At 39.5% G+C, this 21,986-nt stretch overlaps 1 protein-coding gene across 1 annotated transcript; it reads right to left on the bottom strand.

Annotated features, from left to right (window-relative positions):
- Positions 1 to 13,285: 13,285 nt before the first annotated feature.
- Positions 13,286 to 14,602, bottom strand: ZNF706 (zinc finger protein 706; the record flags this gene model as incomplete). The annotated part of the gene is made up of 2 exons (XM_080693870.1): positions 13,286 to 13,381; positions 14,468 to 14,602. 2 exons carry the CDS (start codon positions 14,600 to 14,602, stop codon positions 13,286 to 13,288), a joined length of 231 nt encoding a protein of 76 aa, XP_080549996.1.
- Positions 14,603 to 21,986: the final 7,384 nt, after the last annotated feature.

Here is a 21,986-nt window from a genome sequence, read left to right as displayed (position 1 = left end):
CAGCTGCACTGGCTTAAGAGACCCTGTTGCCACAAATAAAAAAAAGTATAAAATAGGTCTGGGAGTGTAGCCCGGGGGTAGAAGGGCTTCCAGGAACCCCAGTAACACACACACACACACACACACACACACACACACACACACACACACACACACACACAGATTGCCGGCCAACAATTTGTTTCCTACAGGTGGAAAGCACACAGCAAGATACTGCACAGCACCTTAGAGAGCCAGTGCAGCACATCTCCAAGGACTGTTTGACAAAAGCACTTTTATATCCTTAAATCCTTTTCACAGTACTGTGAAGTGGGCAGAGAGATGACTTTAGAGCTGGGAAGCTAGGTTTCAGAAACACTGCAGTCCCTTGCTGCATCTCTGAGGGCTTCTGAGCAGCCCTCCACCACTTCCCCAGCCCGAGCTTGGCTTGTAAGCTGAGCCACAGGACAGCGACTGCGAAGGTTCTGTGTATACTTGGAACCCAGCAATTTCACTTCCAGGAACCGTTTCAAGAAAATGACCACCACTTTTTGAATGAAGATAATAAAATGAAGCTCAGGGTTTCAACTATTGGTGGAAAGGGTATCACAGGTCAGCGATATTTCCTGTTCAACCCACAGTCAGTGAGTGGAATAGGGAAGTTCTGGTTTCACGTCACCATTACAACAGTCTGGTACACTGTATAAAAGTGACATAGAATGACATAATAATGCACGTAACCCATACAACTACATAATTATTTTATAGTTTTATGCTAAGAAAAATATTTTATTATATATTTTAGAATTTACATATAAAATTATATAAACTGATGAAGTATATAGCAAAAATAATTTAGGGGTAAAACACCGAAGAGCATGATATGCTATATTTAAATACAGCATAGTCATTTCTAAGCATTTTTAACATTTTAAGTATTAATTAAGCTTATTGTGCCTACGAAAGTGAGGTCACGGTGCCTCTTGGACTGTAAGCCCTCTGCTACATAGCAGGCAGGTGGGTGTAGCTGTCACCAGTGTTACAGACTCTCAGAGGAAGCCTTGAGCACGTGCTTGCTCCTTGGCTGTGTGAAATTACCTGCTTTTCAAGGCAGGGCTATCTCCAACTCCCAGCCCTCTCTTGACACCATGCTTTCACCGGGGAAGCGCAGGGATTGTGGCACTCATGGCATGCTGACTACAAAGTCTTCACTCAAAACTCTCCTTTCTCTCTTAATCAAACCTGTATTATCCTGGTATTCTCCCCTCCTCTTCTGACTGCTCTTTCGGTTACTTCTCACTCTTTCTCTACTCAATCCCTGAAAGTGAATGCATTCCAAAGTTTTAGTCTTGGCTTATTTGTTCTTTTGACTACATATTCCCTTAAAGCTATCATCTGTTTTTAAAGCTTCATCTTTATGCATACTTATGTGAATCTCTCTTCAATCCTGACTTAAGTCCTGGTATCAGATTCCAAATGACATGTATTAAGTATTCAAAAAAATCTTGCCATGGGCTGAGGATGTGCTCAGTAGTAGGGTGCTTGCCTAGCATGCATAAATCCCTAGGTTAGACCCCCAATATCATGCACAGGTGTGCACACACACACACTTTTGTCATATAAGACTTTTTCAAGGGCTGTGACTTGCACTTTTTACTTGCTTTGTAGAACATTTTATACATAACATAAACTGTAATTACATTTCACTTGCTTTTATTGATTTATAAAGATCTACTAAAAACGTTAGCTTAAAAACAAATGGGACTGTAGTGCCAGTACTTGAGAGGCCAAGATGGGAGTATCTGTAACTTAGCAAGACCCTGTTCCAAAATAAAAAATAAAATAGGGTTGGGGGTGGACCTCAGAGGTAGAACACCCTGGAGTTCAATACCTAATACCATTCACCCCCACATCACATACACACAAAACCAAAAACAAATGGGAAAACAAAGTTCAATGTTTTGTGACAAAAAGCAATGGTTTTCAAAATGAGACATGTATGACCCAGGAAACAATGAAAGATGACCTACTGGGATATAAAAGAAAATATTAAAATGTTTCATCATCTCATCCTATGAATGTTCTGTAGTTACAACTAAAGTACATGCATATAATTTAATTGGTAGTGCATAGTCAAGAGTTTTTCTTTTTCACTGTTGGAATTTTGTAATTTATTTGTTATTCTAGGGCCAGATCAAAAACCTTGCTTTAATATAACCCCTAGATCTGCTTAGTATTAGACATGAAGAATGGTCTTGACAACCATATTTAGTTTATTATAAAACCACTTGCCAGGTGATAGAAAAGTTTTTCTAAACCAAGTTTAATTTCTAGGAGCCTATTAAAATGTAGAGCAAACACCTATAGTCAGAAGTATAACACTAGTCCAAGTGAGATAGATATCCTAATTCCTGACTCAATAGTCCTCCCACTTAAAATTAGTAAGCATCAGAGAAAGATAAATAAGGAATAAGCAAACTATGTTAGTCATGTTAGTAAGTCAATGTAAAAGTAGCCTTTCTCATTTCACAAAACCTATGTTTAAAACACAGAGCTGTCTATGAGTTTCTAGCACTGTGAAATTACTCTCAAAAGACAGCTGAGTAAGGCAGGATCTCAGCCTGTTTATTTGGCTTCCCAACAAGTACTGGAGAATCCTTCTGCACTGTCCCAGAAATATCAGCTGACCCCTTTGACAAGAACTTTACGGAAAAAATGCTTAATCTACAAGGCAAGCCATTCTGATACTGGACAGATGTGAGCACTACAACAGTTTTTTCTTATATTAGTGAGGTTACATCCACTGTGGCTTTCAGATCTGCTACTAGAACAATAAAGCACAGCAACTGTCTGAAAAGTGTCTACCTGGTGAGCAGTTTGGTCTGCTTACCATTCTAGACCTCTGCCTGGAATCCTTCCAAGCAATGTCTCATTAGAAAAAATAAAAAAAGCTGGGTGTGGTGGCACACGCTTGTTATTCTAGCATTTGGGAGGCTGAAATAGGAGGATCACGGTTCGCGGACAGTCTCAGTTACTTAGTGAGGCCCTTTTCAACTCAGGGAGATTCTGTTTTAAAATAAAGAATAAAAAATTGGGCTGGGGGTGTAGCTTGGAGGTAGAATGTCCCTGGGTTCTATCCTCAGATCCACAAAAAAAAAAAAAAAAGAAAAAGAAAAGAAAGAAAGAAAAACTCAGAATTAAACATCAATTTCAAAAGATAGCTGGCTATCAAAGAATGAAGATGACTTTATCTGATTAAGATGTGTGTTTTCTTAAATTAAGGCTGCGTTCCCATAGTTTAAAACAGAGAAATCATGCTTGATTTAGAGTAAGCCTGCAATAAACGAACACACTGGCTCTTACATGAAAAAATGTCAAGACAGATTGTTGTCCATATTTTAGACTCATGCAATGCAATTTTCATAAATCCCAAATGCATTTGCATTTATTCCACTTAAACTACTTCTTGTTTTTTCTTTGGTGTTTGAGCCTAAAATCTTTCTGAGCCATAACTTTATTAGCTTCCCCTCTATACTTGTGTTGTCTGTGAACTGGTAATACACATGCACACTTAAAAGTGGACACGACCCACCCGAGCGAACTCAACAAGTTGATACGAATTTATTAAACACCATAGTACAGAAATTTTATTAAAAAGGTCTGAAAGGCTGGGCGTGGTGGCGCACGCTTGTAATCTCCGCGCTTGGGAGGCTGAGACAGGAGGATCGCGCTGGTTCGGAGCCAGCCTTGCTGGCTTACGAGATCCTGTTTCCACATAAAAAAGTAAAAAATAGGTCTGGGAGTGTAGCCCGTGGGAGTGTATCCCGGAGGTAGAAAGGCTTCCAGGTACCCCAGTACCACCAGGAATAAATTAATTAATAAATAAAAAGGTCTGAAAGAAAAAAAATTTTGCAATAAAACATATATTCACCTACAGACTAAAAGCAAACTTATTCTGTACTTTAAAAGATATTCTTTTACACTTTCTAAAAATCAAGGCAGATTACTTATCTCTAGTCTTCTAAAGTAGTTTATTGTTTTATCACTTCCCTGGATTGATAGTGGTTCAGACTTGATGTCAAATTCTGCACACTGTGTGGTGTTCTGCATTGTAATTAGTCAAGGCCAAGCTGGGTGTGGTGGGACATATCTATAATCCGAGCACTTGGAAGGCTTGAGACAGGAGGATCACAGGTTTGTGGACAGCCTCGCAATGTAGTGAGACTCTCAGAAACCCAGCAGGATCTTGTTTCTAATAATAATAATGATAATAATAGTAATGATAACAATGACAATGATGAAAAAATAAATAAATAAAAAGGGCTCAGGATGTAATTCAGGTCTTGGGTTCAGTCCCTGCAATCAATCAATCAATCAATCTCTCTCTCTCTTTCTCTCTCTCTCTCTCTCTCACACACACACACACACACACACACACACACAAGGGTAAGTGAAAACCCACAAAATCACAGCACAGAGTTTCATCAACAATGAGTTTTACAAAGCACAAGGTAAATAAACAGGAGTTACTAAGGCAGTGCTACTTAACACTCATGCCTTGTTACTGCTGTGTAACTTAAAATAAGTATTTTTTACCATGTTTTAGGAACCTAGCTTTTCTAAAAGTTTAGTCTCTTGATATTTCTTATAGTTTTTTTTTGTTTCATACTTATTGTGTATCTCTTCTTCCCACATTTTTAATATTTTTTAAAGTGCTGAGTTTCATGGAAAAAAATCAGAACTGGAGCGGCGGCCTGAAGAATAGGCAGCATTTCCACCCAGAGACTGGATTGGATAGAAGAAGAGAACACATTTCCATTTCCATCCTAAGGAAAAAAAAAACAGAAATGGGCAAAAAATGAAAAGGGTATGTATAAAGATATAATGCCCAAGTTTCAGTAGAAGGATGAAAGAAGACAAGCTGAGCGCCAATGATTGTGTGGGTGCTTCTATTCATTATCTAATTTATTTGGTTAAATGCCCTTGAGTTCCATCCCCAGTACCACAAAATAAATAAATAAATAAATATATATATATATATATATATATATATATATATATATATATATATATATCCATCCAGGTGAGGTAGCACATGCCTGAATCCCACTACTTAGGAGGCTAAGACAGGATGGCCACAGGTTCAAAGCTAGTCTCAGAAAGTAGCAAGACTTTCATCAATCTAGTAAGAACCTATTTCTAATAAAAATTCAAAAAATAAGACTGAGTGACAGACACACACAAATGGTCTTGCCAGCTATGGTGGTGGTATGCCTGTAATCTCAGTACTTGGGAGGCTGAGACAGGAGGACTGCAGGTTCAAGGCCAGTCTCAGTGATTTAGAGAAACCCCTTTTCAAAAAACAAAAACAAAGCAAAACAAAACAAAACAAAAAAACAAAATGGATAGGACTGGGGCATAGCTCAAAGGTAAAACACTTCCTGGTTTAATCTCTAGTACTAAAAAAGAATTCTTTTTAAAGTACTACTTTTATAATGAAGATGACAACAAATATCATGTATAGATACAATGCAATCTGGATTCACTTAGTACAAAGGCAAACATTTCTAAGCACAGCTCTTTGGGCCCTAAATAGCACTGGATTAGAAAGAGCAAAATTCTTGACTATGTTTATAATCACCTTAGAATCAAATTAAATTATAGGCAGTATACTTTTAGTAAGTAGAGGAAGGTATAAAAAAGTATAAGACCTCTGTCAAGGCAGTACCAACAGTTTTTCACTGATAACTCTACATCTTCCCAACATATTTGTATCACATCCCTCTCCTGCCTTTAGAACCTGAGGGCTCCCAGTGTCAAGAGTAGTTTGAAGGGTTTACTGCTGTGCACACACTGCACATGTGGTCCTATTCTAATGCTTCTCCCTGCTCTCATCCATGGGCTCAAAGGCTCTCATTCACCAGTCTTCAGCTCCGGATGGCCCACTCACTTTTTCTCAAAGAAACATTATGTGCTTGTCTGAGTTTTTGCTCGCCCAGCCACCCCCACCTTGCTTTCCGTTTGCTCTCTCTCTTCTCCCCACACCCCAGCTGACTCCCCATCTTCCCAGGCACAGTGACTTCTTCAGCCCATAAGCCATCTCCCTCTTGAATCCATTATTCCTCTTCCTATCTGCCTAAAGAAGTTGTCATCTCTAAAAGGCACCAAGCACTTAACTATTTAGTCAAAATTATATAAATATCTGCATTATCTCTAGGATGCATTTAATTTCTAAAGACTAGGGGCTTTTACTCTATTTCTCTTTTGCTTTCTCTCTTTGGTGGCAATGGGGCTTGAACCTCTGAACTATAATTCCCAGCCCTTTTTATTTTGTATTTTGAATCAGGGTCTCACTAAGTTGCTGAGGCTGGTCTCAAACCTGTAATCCTCCTGTCTCAGCCTCCCAAGTATTGGGATTACAGACATGCACCACCACACCTAGCTCTACTCTTTTATATGATAGATTGTTTTTATAATGCTTTACAGCTTGTAAAGCTACTTCACATATATTCTTCTCAATAAATACACTTTTTTTTTTTTGGTGGTACTGGGGTTCCTAGAAGCCCTTCTACCTCTGGGCTACACTCCCAGACCTATTTTATATTTTTGAAACAGGGTCTCTTACGCCAGCCGAACCTGCGCGATCCTCCTGTCTCCGCCTCCCAAGCACAGGGATTACAAGCGTGTGCCACCAAGCCTGGCCATAAATATACTTCTTAAAAGAGAAGACCTCAGTAATACATACATAAAACTCAAGAGAGCCCATTCCCTCAAAAATATGGGACAAAGATTACTCTTTCTCCCAACAATCCTCAAATATCTGCTAATGGTAGAAAAAATTTCAACATTTCATAATTTTAAAAAACAACCCCTCCCCCAACCAATTTATGCTCAGCACCCAGATTTAGGTGTCTAAATTTCATTCTCTAATAAAAGGAATGAGGGGTTCTTGGAAGGGCTGGAGCAAGGAAAACACCAGATGAACCTGGGGCATCTTATATTATTAATAGTAAGAGCCGGGTATGGTGGCACATGCTTGTAATCCCTGCGCTTGGGAAGCTGAGAGGAGGATCAAGCAGGTTCGAAGCCAACCTCAGCTGGCTTAAGAGACCCTGTTTCTAAATAAAATATAAAATAGGTCTGGGAGTGTAGCCCAGAGTTAGAAGGTCCCCAGGTTCCATCCCCTGTACCAATAAAAAAAAAAAAAAGGATGGGGCATTCCCAAGGAAAACAGCAGCCAACTGAAAGAGCTCTCACTAGCCAAAGCTGGAATAATTTAAATAACAAAGTAATACTGGATTGGGTTTTAAGTCCATATGGATACTTTAAAAATGGGCAAATAAATGGGGAGAAGAAACAAATTTTCTTTATAGAACTCTAGGATCAGGGATGCAGCTCAGTGTAGGACTTGCCCACCAAGCCCTGGGTTTCATACCTGCACCAACACCCCCAACACACATACAAATAAAAAGTCAGATGGGAAGAACTCCAAAGAACATATATGCTACCTTCACCAACAGGCGGAACTTAGTTCCCACTCACTCTGAGGAAGGGCTGGACTGACTTCTCAAAGTTGCCTACAGAAAGGAAAACCTAGTAACTTCCTGGAGAAGCCTGGCAGATACCACCTTAAACCCATAATGCAGGGTCATGTGGTGACAGCATACGGCTGAGCTGATGTGATGAGAAGGGCATCTGTAGGAGTCTTCTTTCACCTGCTACCCCAGTGAAACAAATCCAAACTGAGAACATCCTACATCACATCTATCTCATAGGCCTCCAATTTGTCAAGGTCATGAGAGCTAAGGGGAAGACTCAGAAATTATAACACATCAGAGGAAACTAAGGAGAAATGACAGCAAAGAGACATAAGGTGTCCTGGATTGAATCCTGGACAGAAAAAGGTAAATAACGGAAAAACTGGAGTTAATAGAAACATACCAGTGCTGGTTCCTTAGTTCTGATAAACATACCACAGTAATGTATGATTACATTGGAGAAACAGGAATTGGGTAAGGAGTCGATGAGGACTCTCTTGTACTACAACTTTTCTGGAGGTCTAAAATTATTCCAAAATAAAATAGTTGTCTTGGAAGCAAAATGCATAGATCCAGATTTAAAAACTATGCAGAAGCCAGGCGTGGATATGCCCACTTATAATTCTAGTATTTGGGAGGTCAAGACAGGAAGATCTCAGATTTGTAGCCAGGTTCAGTAACACAAGGGCCTTCACAACTTAGTGAGACCTTGTTTCAAATTAACAATAAAACAGGACTGAAGGTTTAGCTCAGAGGTAGAATGCTCTTGGGTTCAATCTCCAGTACCACAAAAAATAACAACCAAAAAAACTATGCAGAAGCTTCCTGTATCAAAAATCAAAAGATGTGCTATAGTTCAACAGTTTTAAGTCCAAAGGCGATATAATTTGTAGCAGAATTCTCCTTCCCGCATAGGTAAGTGCTCTGTACCAACGAGTATAGTAGTACTCTGATCCCAAATGGACTCTGTATTTAAAAAAAGTCCTTTGGGTAGAAAGATTATGAGAGAACAAAAGTCTGAACTTGGTATAAACTTTAATAAAAATTACATATGAGCACCTGTGTATAAAGGTACTTTAAAATTTTAGAATCTAATTAATTTGCTAGACTTGTCTCAACAGGGTTAAAAAATGTTTTAAATAGAAGATCAAAAACATGGTCACCATAGTTATATACATCATTTCGATAAAGTTACATTGTGAAAGGAACTTCCTGTCAATTATAATTTTAATAAAGTAAGATCCAAAATGTGAGTCTCATTCTGAATTTTATTTTATTTTTTTTGTGGTACTGGAAATTGAACCCAGGGACATTCCACCTCTGAGCTATACCCCCAGCCCTATTTTTTTTTTCTTTATTTTGAAACAGATTCTCACTGATTGCAAAGGGCCTCACTAAGTAGCTGAGGCTGGCTGCAAACCATGATCTCATTGTCTCAGCCTCCCCAATGCTAGGATTATAAGCATGCATCACCATGCCCGGTCATTCTGAATTTTATACCACAGAAGGTAGTGGTAAAGTAAGATACTTTTGAGTTTACAAAAACCCAACCCATTACAAATAATGATGCTATGTACATAAAAAATGATTAGAAAGTAATACGGCCTTACCATAATTCATACCGAAAATCTGCCTATAGAAATAGTAAGTGATTGAAGTCTGTCTCTGCAGGTACAGATTTAAATTTGAAACCATACAATATAAAAAGAATTGAAGCTAAAAGATAACAACTAAGAGAAAAAACAAAAACAAAAGACAATGATGGCAACTCAGTAAACAGCTTATAAAAAAAATACATTTTCAGTTTAACATGGTAATCCACAATTACTGACAGGATGAACTTTTAATAATAAAACATCTATTTTCTCAGTTAAGTAGACAGATGTTTCATTAAATCTACACATTGAAAGCTCTTATTCTTTTTCTGAAACTTCTAGAGTAAAATTTAAGCTAGCCTGACTATTTTAGAATGTAAAGTCACAGTAAACACAACCCCCTGGTGTGGATTTTCACTTCCATACACTCAAAACAAACTATCAAACTAGAAATCTAGTACAACTCATGAATTCACACTGAGTGGTTTAAATGTGGCATTTCAGTTATAGTTTGGATTATGGTCTTTACAGTAGCCACTTTTAAAACAGGCAAAGTGTTTTCCTCATGTAAATAAAAATGGGGAAAAAAAGGCTTTTTAGAGGGTAAACCAGTAATGTTGGTATTCATACTACATCTCATGTATGAATTATGTGATTATTTATATATTATCTTTAATATAAAACCAAACATGTTATTTCAAATCTAAGTCTATGTCATAAAAATCTTAATCCTGTAACTCAATGAACTGACCCAAGCATTTTGTGTTTTAGTGTTATTTTTATATTAGTAGTCAATTATTTCCCCCTTCTAACAATTCACACCTATTCTCTATTGCTAGGTTTCAGAATGGTAAACTTTTTCTGTTCATTCTTAAAAAGTATTCTATAGACCCAAAAGATGATTCAGGAAAAACAATGAAAAATGTGAGTTATCTCTTGCCACTCTTAGATATTAAGAGATAATTCTATGCTTAGAAAAGGGAGGGGGGGAGAGGCAATATAAAAACCTCTTAAAATGTAGAAGAAATTAGACTAGGTTGGTTTTCTTTAATATCTTCTTTAATAAGACATACAGCACACAACTGAGGCCCCAGTGTGTCAGTTAAACCTGGGGATATCATATGAAGAGAATGGAAACAAGTTTAATCTTAACCCCATTCCTTTTGGCAACTAATGTAAATACAGAATACAAATGGACCAATTCTCTCTCAGTGTATTTTATCAAGTTTTTGAAGACACCATAACAGTTTTAAAACAAATATTGCTGTGATCTGTTAAAGAATCTTCAAATTAAGTAACATCTTCTTCAAATTAAGTAACAAAGATGTTTAAGACTTATAACTTTCTCCTTATACACAATAAAAAGGGAATACTCCCCATTTTAAGAATTAATGTCTTATATAAGATCAATCCAACTATTCCCCTATCATTGAGATTCAGAATTAAATATGGTGTCTTCAGCTGCTTATAAAAAAGGTTTAGATACAAGAACAAAAAACTTTTATTATGAATTACAGTCAGTAAAACAAACGAAAAAAAAATTAAACCAAAACTTGTGAATGGGTTTTAAATAATTTGTTACTAAAAATAAACATACATATGCTCAAAGCACTTTCAAAAACTTTTAAATTGTAATTTAACCAGAACTTCTTAACACCCACAAGTTAGGTAAAATTCTAATGTTCTGGTAATCAACATATTAGGAAACAATTATTATGTCTGAAACTCAGAAAATTAGATACATAAAACAAAAGGACTAAAACTTTAAAACAAGGGTGTAGGTATAGGAGTAGCTAAGAAACTATTAGCACTGAAGCTTTTCCTAGCAAACATCTTATTTTAAACTTACAGTGAAGACAAACAAGGTGGGCAGAGTATGTAGAGCTACAAAACAAATGCATGATGAGTTACAGCAGAAAGAGGGAATGCATTTTGTAATCCACAGGATCAGACAAGCGGCTCTAAGAATCAGCAGTAAATATTTTAGTGTTCTTATTGTGTTAATTCTTAACATTTAAGCTACTGAGTTAGGGCAATTTCTCTTGAACAAGTTAATAGTTGACAAATACTAATTAGAAGAACACTAAAATGAGTTTTCCTTAATTGTACAGGATTCATCTTATCTGGCTGAACAAAACCACTTCCACATCCTTAGAGCAAAAAGAATGGGATTATTGGCCTATTTTAATACCTTTCTAGTTCAAATGAAACTCATACTGTACATATAATATTCACTTTTAGGAACCATCACAAAGTAAATTCCTAAAATCAATAATTTACTTAGTAAAAAAAGGAGGGAAAGTATTCTGGGAATTAGCCAGCCAGCCCAAGTCATTCTATTCTTCCTGTTAATGCAAAAACCATTCATAAAATTGGCCAAATAATAACTTCCAAAACCACCTCCAAAAATTATATTTCAATTTTGAATTAAAGAATTTGAACATTTTGCAAAGAATCCAGTATAATTTATATGACCTTACAAGTTCATATTTGTTCCATCATATTTTCTATTAAACAATAGGACTAATATAAGTATTTTATATGGACCTAGGCTTTCAGAAGGGTTCACTGACAATCCAATCACTTTTACAAATTTATCCGTTATAGATAGGGTACCCTTGGCTGGTAGCTAGAGCCAGTTCACACAGTAAGTTTAAATATTCCAACTTCAAACACGGGGAATGATCAGTGGGGGCAATGACACATAAATGCAATATAATAAGGCAGCAGATAAGCCAGTCTTCACCTAGACCATCAGCTGCCAATAAAGCTGTGAGCACAATTTTAATGAATGAGCCTGTTTTAGTTTAAGGAACCTGCACTGAACTGAGAGAGGGAGATAAGAATTGCACTTGCAATTCTAGTTGATGAATTCATTAGATTTTTATAAGGCAAATAAGGAAAGTTAGAACAGAATTTGTAGAACCATTTATCCTGTGATGTAAAATCAAAGCACTACTTTATTAAATGAGTTATTTTACACAATATGAACATCAATATAATTACAATTGTAAAAAAATTTTTATAACAAGGATGAACTGATTTTCAGATTTCCAAATCAGAGTCAACTGTACATTTACACAGAATTGTCTTTGCATGAAGCCCCAAAGGGAACGGCATAAAAATGAGTGTTTCTGTAGCCCCTTTATTTTTGCTGATCAACAGTTTGTTAGAAAAGCAGTTGCAGGTTTGTTACCTAAGGTCTGAGACAGTAGAAGAGTCAAAAGTGTCATGAATTCACCTGTAAAACATAAGGAAAAATTTTAGTAAATATACCCATTGCCCAAATTCAATTTACATGCAATTCAAATGTTTAAGATGAAAGAAAATCAAGTCAGTCTCTGATAGGTTTGTCAACTGGATTTTATAAACATATTTGAGCTGGGCGTGGTGGCGCACACTTGTAATCCCAACTTAGGAGGCTGAGACAGGAGGATCGCACAGGTTTGAAGCCAGCCTCAGCTACTTAGTGAGGCTCGCATCAACTTAGTGAGACCCTGTTTCCAAATAAAACATAAAATAGGTCTGGGAGTATAGCCCCTGCCTGGGTTCCACCCCCAGCACACCAAATAAATTCATTAATTATTTGATAATTTATCCTAAAAAGAAGTTTCTCATACACAACACACATCATCAGGGCAAAAGACTCAAGTACACAAAAAGTGTAAAGTGATTATTTTCAAGCAAGTTTGCACTACTGCCTACATTTTGTGTTATGTTTAGAAGCTCTGCTAAGTACCGTAAGTAAAATATCTGCATAAACATACTTAGGAAATCAGTCTACATCATTTCTGGAAGGAAGACACTTAAATACCTTTGAAATAACTATTTTCTTGGAGCTGGTGAGTGCCTTTCACTCCTGGATCAGAGCTGGCCAGTGTCTACGCATATTTACCCTTTTGGGCTACTTTAGTAACACTTTGGGTATTTCAAGGAAAGAAAATGTTCTAGGAAAAAGGACTTTTAACAATTGTAAAGCATTCTAGTAAATGGTATATCACAATTGCTAAATACTAGTAACAAAGTTACTAGTAACTCAGAAGGGGAAGTGATACAATCTCAGAAGGCAGAACTTAATTTTGCACTTACAGAAGAACATAGTTTTGCTTTTGTATTTAAATCTGACATTACAAAAAAACAACTGAAGAGAAGGTCAATTACCTGTAAATAACTTTATGCCTGAACATCAGCCAATTCTGGAGGAAGTGGAGTTTTAGGATGCTTGCTCTCAAAGTGCTGCTTGAAGGTCTTAGGGTCTGGCATTTGTGTCTAATTTTAAAATTGTACAAAAGAAGAAAGAGCCAGACTTTATTTATGAAACAAAAGAGTATTACTTTTCAAAAGTCTGAAGTTGTTCATGGCAGACAACTAATCACAACTTAGTGGCTGGCAATGTGAAGAGGACCCTTGCGGAAAAGCAATTCCTAGCATTCTCACATTTTACACAAGAGTAGTCAGGTGATAAAGAATAAAGTATTTTGTTTATCTCATTTTAGCAAACAGCAGGAGACATAGACTGAACCTTGACCAGGCATGTTAAATTCTCACAGACCTTCATAGCAATCTCTAGCTTCTACTGTCACCTTCATTTTATATGCCAAGGAAACTAAAACAAAGGGCTTGACTGGGACATGAGAAGCACCTCTGAGAGGGGTGTGAGTGGCAGTCCTCCAGGTCAGACTCGGGGCTCAGCCGCCCGGGCTCCAAGCTCAGCCTTTCTACTTCACCTGCTGGATGACCTGCACACGTGGATTTAATTCCCACGACTCAATTTACACTAATGTAAAATGAGAATAACAGTACTGTAACTCTTAGGGCTGCTGTGCAGATTAAATGGGTGACTATATGTAAAACGCTTGGACTGGTACCTGACATGTGGTAAGCACTCCACATTAGCTTCAAATTTATAAAACATAATTCTAGTAAGAGTACTCAATATGAAGGTACTCTATATGGTTTTATATACACCCCAGCAATGGATTTATTGAGGAGGCAATTCTATAGCCAGAGGTATTTTCTCTAGCATAGTACAAAGTTTCATCAGATATAGCTCAGAATGTAGATCTGACTTCCTTACAAAGTTCAAAGTATATGTCCTCAAGAAGACATCTTTATTCTCCATATGGAAAGGGACTTTGATTTGCCATTCCTTATCCTTAACATGTAGAGTGCTGCACCTGGATATAGAAATTATGCAAAATGTGTTGAATGGGTGAATAAAGATGGATTCCTAAAATAACAAGCTGTTAAATCTATTATCTTAAATGAGCCATCTATTTTGCTACAGTTAGAAAATTTTAAGCTAAAAAAATGAATTTTCAATGAGAAACCCCCCACAAAGGCATGTACCCTTACCCTACAGACAGTGCAGGTGTATATTAAGGCAGCTTTGGCAGCAGCCTTTTGGTCATGTCCTTGTTTCTTCTTTTGTCCAGCCTGCTTTTTGGCATTTTTCTGCTGAGACTGAATCTTCTGCTGTCCTCGAGCCATATCTAGAAACCGAAGTTGAGGCATTATAATGATTAACTTATTCTAATACTGACAAATCTAAGCAAAGTAACACTCTCAGATTTAAAGCCTAAAATTTTATAGGAACATTTGACTATTAAAATGTACTGGTTTTTAAATTCTTACATATAATGGCACTAGAGTATAAGGTGGTATAACCACTGTGAAAACCTGGCTGGTGGTGCTCTTCTCTATGACTTAGCAATTCTGCTTGGTATATATTTTAAAAAATGCAAATGTAGGTACACCAAGACATGTACAAGGATGTTCAAAGTCCTTGTTCCAAAAGTAGCAGTAATTCAAATGTCTAGTAATCATAAAATTGACACATATTTATACAAAGAAATACTAAGCACCATTCCTGTTTACTGTAACAGTTACTGTTACAAGTAACAATATCTTTGCATCTCAATGTTAATAGAAGCCAGCTAAAAAGACTAATCATTGTATGAAGTTCAAAACCAAGCAGGGTTGAGAGTATGTGTGGCTCAGTATTAGAGCACTTGTCTAGCATGTGCTAGGTCCTGGATGCCATTCCTGATGCTACAAAACAAAACAAAACAAAACAAAAAAAAGAAACAAAGAAAAGAAAGGCAAAGCTAAACTATAGTAAAAGAGGTCACTTTGGGGCTTATGGAATGACTGGGAAGAGAGGACATGAAGGTGACTTATGAGATGCTGAATATGATGTCTATCTTGTACCAGGTAATAGTTACATACATATGTTATCTGTAGAAATTCACTGAGCTAAGATCATTCTAAGATCATTCACTTTGCTGTATGTAATCTTCAAAAGCTCCCAAAAAAGTTGTTTTGTCCTACCATTTATATGATTACCTTGCAAAGCTATTTTCTCCTTCCAGTATTTACTGTTGTAACATTCAATTCTTATAATTTTTAAGAGAAATAAGAACTATTAACTAATCTTTGTAGAGGATATCATAGTTAAAGAGAGGGAAACTGTTCTCTAAAATAGTTAAGTTTCAGCTGGGTATGTTGGTGCACACTTGTAATCCCAGTACTTGGGAGGCTGAGACAGGAGGATGGAGGTTCACTGCCAGCCTCAGCTACTTAGAGAGGCCCTCCACAACTTAGTGAGACCATGTTTCAAAATAAAAGAATAAAGCTGGGCATGGTGGCGCACACTTGTAATCCCAGCATTTGGGAGACTGAGACAGGAGGATTGCGGTTTGCGGAAAGCTTCAGCTACTTAGTGAGGTCCTCTGCAACTTAGTGAGACCCTGTTTCAAAATAAAGAATAAAAAATTAGGGGTGGGGATATCACTTGGAGGCAGAATGCCCCGGGGTTCCATCCCTAGTACTTAAAAAAAAAAAAAAGTTAAGCTTCATGAAATTGAGATGCCATTCTAAATTTTCTTAAGTTGGTCTTTGCTGTACTTCTGCACAAATTACAAAAGGAGACTCAGTTAGTTTCCAGCTGGAAGAAGGAAGGTGGTTTAAGGGTAAGAGTACCTTTACAAAGTTGAAAGATACCATTTTTTAATTATTGATAGCCTGAAGCAAACATAATAGTTAAAAAACAATTAAGTCACTGAAAAAGTTATTTACTTTTTCATTAAAAGACTTCTATTGACAATACAAATTAAACTTGTTTCTGTCTCAAGTGTTTTAAAAAATATATTAAAATTGGAATCCTAAATAGAATTCATATATGTATATAGTTTGGACCAACACCATAATTAAAATTTAAACTCTGTGTGTGTGTGTATGTGTGCACGCGTGTGCAAGAGAGATATATTGAACCTGTGAGCCTCCTGTCTCACCCTCCTAAGTAGGATACAAGCTTGCAGTATCAGAATCTTATGTTAGACTACTTCAGTTCTCTCATCTTAACTCTTCCACACAATTTTTCTGTGTATGTTAATACACTGCTTTTCTGGAAATTTTGTTTTAGACAAATTGGAATCAACTATTTTACTCTGAAACAATGGCAAACCACTAATTTCATGGTTCCTTGCTATCTAGAAGTTATTAACCTCTTCGATAACATTTTCATGCAATGGTCTGAACAAAGCAATACCACAAGATGAACAAAATATAACACATGATAGATTTAAACCCATTTTCCATTGTCACCTGACAAGAGTAACAAAAAAGTCCTAAGAATTTTTATATAATAAAGGCAGTAATCGTATGTTCTTAAATCTAGTAAAGGAAACTGAATCAAGCTAAATGCGTAGGGTAAGCCCCTAACTTCTGATAGCACACTGCATTGATTTCCTTTCTGAAAGCAAAAATGCAAATGAACAAACCACCTGCTTTTGGACAGCTCGATTGAGGACTTGCTCTCAAGCCCATCAAACTGCCTACAAAACCTATGCATAAGGTCTTGAGTAAATGGTTCAAACTGAGGGACAAGAAGTCGTTTACAGATACCTACACGCTGGTTTTAAATGTTAGCTCCTACTCAACGTGGTTTTCTGAAAGAACTCCAAAAGGGAAGTAGTAAGTAGAACGGACGAGTTCTTTTAAATGAGTAGCTCTCGAGCGGAGGCAACAAGTAAGCCCTGACCCAAGGATCGATCCTTAAAAAAAAAAAAAAAAAAAATCAAACCAAAGTTATTAGGAGAATTTTGGATTCAGGAAATAGGCTCCTTCTCCGTAAGCACCTAAAAGGAAGCGGCCCAGGCAGTGCTCAACATCCTGACCCCTAGCTTTTTAAACTACTTCCACTTGGAAAAGGGCGGGCGAAAGCAAAGAGCACCAGGCGTCCGGCCGGTCTCCTTCAGCCAGCACTTCAATGACCCAGCTGTCCGCTCCCGGGCGGGCGTCCCCGCCGCCGGAGCCCCTTCCTCCGCACCGCCGAGGGCCGCGGAGCCCGCACCGACCCGAGGTCCTCTCCGGGGCCTCGGCTGCACGAAGCCCAGGCCCTCGGCCTCGCGCCCCGGCCAGCTGCGGCGGCCAGCGGGGAAGGCTGCGCGGCGGGCCCGGCGGCGCCCGAGCCCCCCGCCCGCGCGCCCGCCGCCGCCCCGCCGCCCTCGCCGGCGGCCCCCGCCCGGTCCCCGGCGTCCTGCGGCGTCCGCGCCGCCCCTGCCGCCGCTCACCCGGGCCGGGACAGTCTTGCGTCGGAGAGACCGCGCAGCGCGATAGGGCCGGGGGACGTCGCGGAGGGAAGGAAGGGGGAGCGCGGTCAGCACTGCCTCGGCCTCCTCCACCCGCCGAGGAGGGGAAAGAGCGGAGCCGGGAGCACAACAGCCCGCGCCTCGCACACCCGCCGCCGCGCGCGCCGCCGCCTCTGCCTTAGGCAGGCCACTCCGCCTCGTGCCCGCGCACGCCGCGCCGCGCTCCCAGTCACCCCAGCGCCGCCAGCGCCTCGCGGCCCCGCCCCCTCGCCTTCCTGCGGCGGCCTCCCGCCTCGCCCCGCCCCTCCACGCCAGGGCCCTTCCGGCCGTACGGACCAATGGCAGCGCGCTGCTATTACATAAGCGCGAGGGGCGTGGCCTTCCGGACGGGAACTGCAGGGACGTCGCCCTCCGTCCCTGGGCGCTCCTCCCCTCCCGCGTGCTCTCCGGGTCCAGCGGTCAGGCGGTGTCTGTCCTGGCGGGCGGCGGGGCCGCGGCGTGTGTTCCCAGTCTACCCTTGCGCGCACACTCACTCGGCTGGCGGTCCGGGCTCTGCCCCGCGTCCTTCCTCAGGCGTCTGTTCGCAGCGCCCTCCGGGGTGCCTGCTGGGGCGTCGGCCGGGGCGGGCAGGCCGAGGAGCGCGGGGCCGCGTGCGAGGGTCACCCACCCGGAGCCCGCCGCGGGCACAGCTGCGGCCCGCGTCTCCCGTGAGGCCAGGGCCCAGGGGCCCTTTATAGGGACGTGCAACCTTTGTTCTCTCACCAGCTGCCCTTGACCTCACTGCCACGGAAACCCCCGTTATTTTAATAATGGGTTTTTACTGAGTTGGAGATTTAAGCCTGACAGCCCCACTAAAAATGGCTGGCCAGGCCTCCTTGGCCAGTTTAGACCGACTCCTAATAATATACCGAGTTGCCAGTATTTGGGTAACCAATTGCCCCCACCGCCCATTTACAGGCAACAGCAGTAAGCTTCAGATATCTGATTAAGAGTAATAGCGACTGTAATTGTTAGCTCTGCTGATTATCTGAAACCATATTAGACATCGCCTTTATGCTACAGCACGTTAGTTTCTAATTCGACCCATTGCTGGCCCTCTCACCTCCCCAAAGGAAGCTTTTCATTTGTTGTCCTTCCCTGGCCCATAGTCTGTAGTCCCCCAAATTTGCCCGTCAGTCCCCAGGAAATGTTATTTGAATATGAATGTGTCCCAAATTACCTGACTGTGATGTAGCTATTATAGTCAAACAGAAAGGAGTTAGCTGCCTATTACATTTTGGGTGGAATAAAATACAGAATGAAAGGTAAGTGCTGTCCTTTCAGCCTTTCACCCTCACTATGACCCTTCCTATGGGAATTTAAATTACATGTTTAAGCCGAGCGTGGTGGCGGCACGCTAGTAATCCCCGCGCTTGGGAGGCTGAGACAGGAGGATCGCACAGGTTCGAAGCCAGCCTCAGCTACTTAGTGAGGCTCTCAGCAACTTAGTGAGACCCTGTTTCCAAATAAAAATATAAAATAGGTCTTGGAGTATAGCCCAGAGGTAGAACACCTCTGGGTTTCACTCCCAGTACCACCAAAAAAAAAAAAAAAAAAAAAAAATTTTTTACATGTTTAAACTTGCTAATATCTTTCTGGTACTAGGTTGTAAGCTTGTTTTCATCAATGTATAAGTGACTAGGTGCTAAATATGGTAGGCATTGAGTAAATGGATATTGACCAAATGAACCGTGTGTCTAAAAAACAGGTTTTGTGGTATTGGGGATGGAACCCAAGGGTCTTCTACTTTCGCCGCATTCCCAGACCTATTTTATTTTTTATTTGAATACAAGGTCTCCCTAAGTTGCTGAGAGCCTAAGAAGTTGAGGCTAGCTTTAAACCTGTTATCCTCCTGTCACAGCCTCCCAAGTACTGGAATTACAAGCATGTGCCACTATGCTTGGCCTTAAAGAACAGATTTTTAAATAGACATTTTAAATAGACATAGTAAAGCTATAGCTTAATTATTATTAGTCATCATAATTGCATTAATCCTGCTAATTGGGGGATAAAGTACTTGAAGGACCTAGAGATTGGAAATCCAAAAAACAATGTGCAACCAGGAAGGACAATGGACAGTGAAAAGGGGAAATAAAGCCTGGCTGGTAGAGTTGCCATCTTAACAGAGATGAATTCTGTTTGTGAGGCAGGGTTAATATGTAAATTAAAAAAATTTTTTTTTTACCATAGGCAAGATAAATTATCCATAAAAGTCAATATATCTTTTAAGCTTTTGCTTCATATTTTTTGAGAACTTGGTAAAAGCTATAGACTTTGCCCCCAGAAAGTCCATATACATATAAATATACAAACTTTTCCTCATAGGTGGAGTTTCTCAGTTTCGGCACCACTGATAATTGTGCAAGGTGATGCTTATTATGGGAGTCTGTCCTGGGGACTGTTGGATATTCAGCAACATCCCTGCCTTAACCTGCTTGATGTCAGTATCACCCCATTTTCAGTTGTGACTACTAAAAATGTCTCCAGATGTCAAATATTCCCTGGGGGTCAGAATATCCCCTGGTTGAGAACCACTGCCTAGAGAATATGGTGATTGTGATAGTGAGGGCATTTGAAATGCAAAGGAAAAATAAGAGTCAACATCTGTGAAGTGACTAACAGTAAATGTAAGACAAATATATTAGCATTACTACCAGCTAGTATCTTGCTTATGTTATAGAAATGTGACAGGAAATGGGATACAGATTCCTTAGGAGGATTTTGGTACACATTTCTGATTTTAATTGTGAATGCTACAGTACTTCTGAGTGGTTTCCCCTTCTGCCTTTAGACAGTTTCTCTAGGCTAATATGCAATAAGCACTTGTCTCTTTTCTATCCAAAATCACAATCAGAATAATATGCTTCTCTGAAGACCTGAAAGGTTTATTTTTTGTACTCATGTAGGATTTTCTGGGACAAAAGAGCTGGTGAGGAATCTGTATTATTTCCAAGATAAACAGTTTGTTCTGAATGCTTTTTTAAAAAATGTATTTGTGGCATGCAAGTTAATATCTAAATGTAGTAAAGTTCCCAGCTCAGGGAGTTATTAGAGAACAAAAGATACACAGTCTTGTCCTTGTGGGGCCTCCCATCTAGTGATGAACAACAGCAGCACCAATGACAACAGGCTCAAAGGTGGTTCCTTTGCTGGCTCTTCCTCCTCAATTCGACTTCTATTCATTAAGATTTCTTGGAACTATTAGGTCTCCTAGTCTTCTGTATACTCTTTTCTCTGAAGGAATCTCATTTACTGTTATGGCTGTAAATATCAAACCAAATTTCTATTTCTAGTCCTGGCCTCTCTTCTAGTTCCATGTTGACCTACTCAAATGCCTACTTCTCATCTACACTTTGATGTTTTATAGACATTTTACATTTAATACCATGTTGTGCTGAATCAAAGAAGCCATTGATTGTAAGTCACATTTATGTCCACTAAAATAAAAGAAATACTGCAACTGAACTCTGACATAATGCTAATACACCCCTGACTATAAGATACACCTCAATTTCAGAGAGGTCAAAATAGGTTTAAAAACTAATATGAGTTATTGGAATAGCATCAAAAGGAATAAAATACTTAGAAAGGGACTTACCAAGAAATGTAAAACTTATATTTTGAACACTAAAAGCATTGATGAAAGAAAGAAGCAGCCGAGTGAGGTGGCACATGCCTGTAATTCCAGTACTTGGGAGGCTGAGACAGGAGGATCAAAGGGTTGTAGCCAGCCTCAGCATCTTAGCAAGACTGTTTCCAAATCAAAAAATAAAATGAGTCTGGAGATGTAGCTCAAAGATAGAAGGGCCCTGTGTTCCATCCCCAGTAACACACACACACACACACCAAAAAAAAGAAAAGAAAGAAAGAAATTGAAGAAGCCGAGCGTGGTAGTGCATGTTTATAATCCCAGTATTTGAGAGGTGGAGGTAGGAGGATCTGGTTTTGTGGCCAGCCTCAGCTACTCATAGAAGGAGAGACAAAACCCAGTCTTTTTAGGATGACCCACAAGGCCTATCTGGGCCCCGATCTCACTTGCTGCTCTCCAGCCTCAGTGCCTTTTAGTTCCTTAAGCCAAGCAAGCTTTTCCCTCCCTTGGGCCTTGGTAAAGGCTGTACCCTTCTTGCAGCCCACTTCTGGCATGGTGGTACTTTCAAATCATTCTACTTTCAAATTAAGTGTCACATTCTCAGACACACCTTTCTTCCTGAAATCTTTCCTTAGCTACCACTGAAATGAAGATG

The sequence above is a fragment of the Muscardinus avellanarius genome (assembly GCF_963383645.1).
Source record: "Muscardinus avellanarius genome assembly, chromosome: 4".
Lineage (NCBI taxonomy): Eukaryota > Metazoa > Chordata > Mammalia > Rodentia > Gliridae > Muscardinus > Muscardinus avellanarius.
Note: the sequence above shows the minus strand (reverse complement) of the source record. Positions and strands in the feature narration are given on the sequence as shown.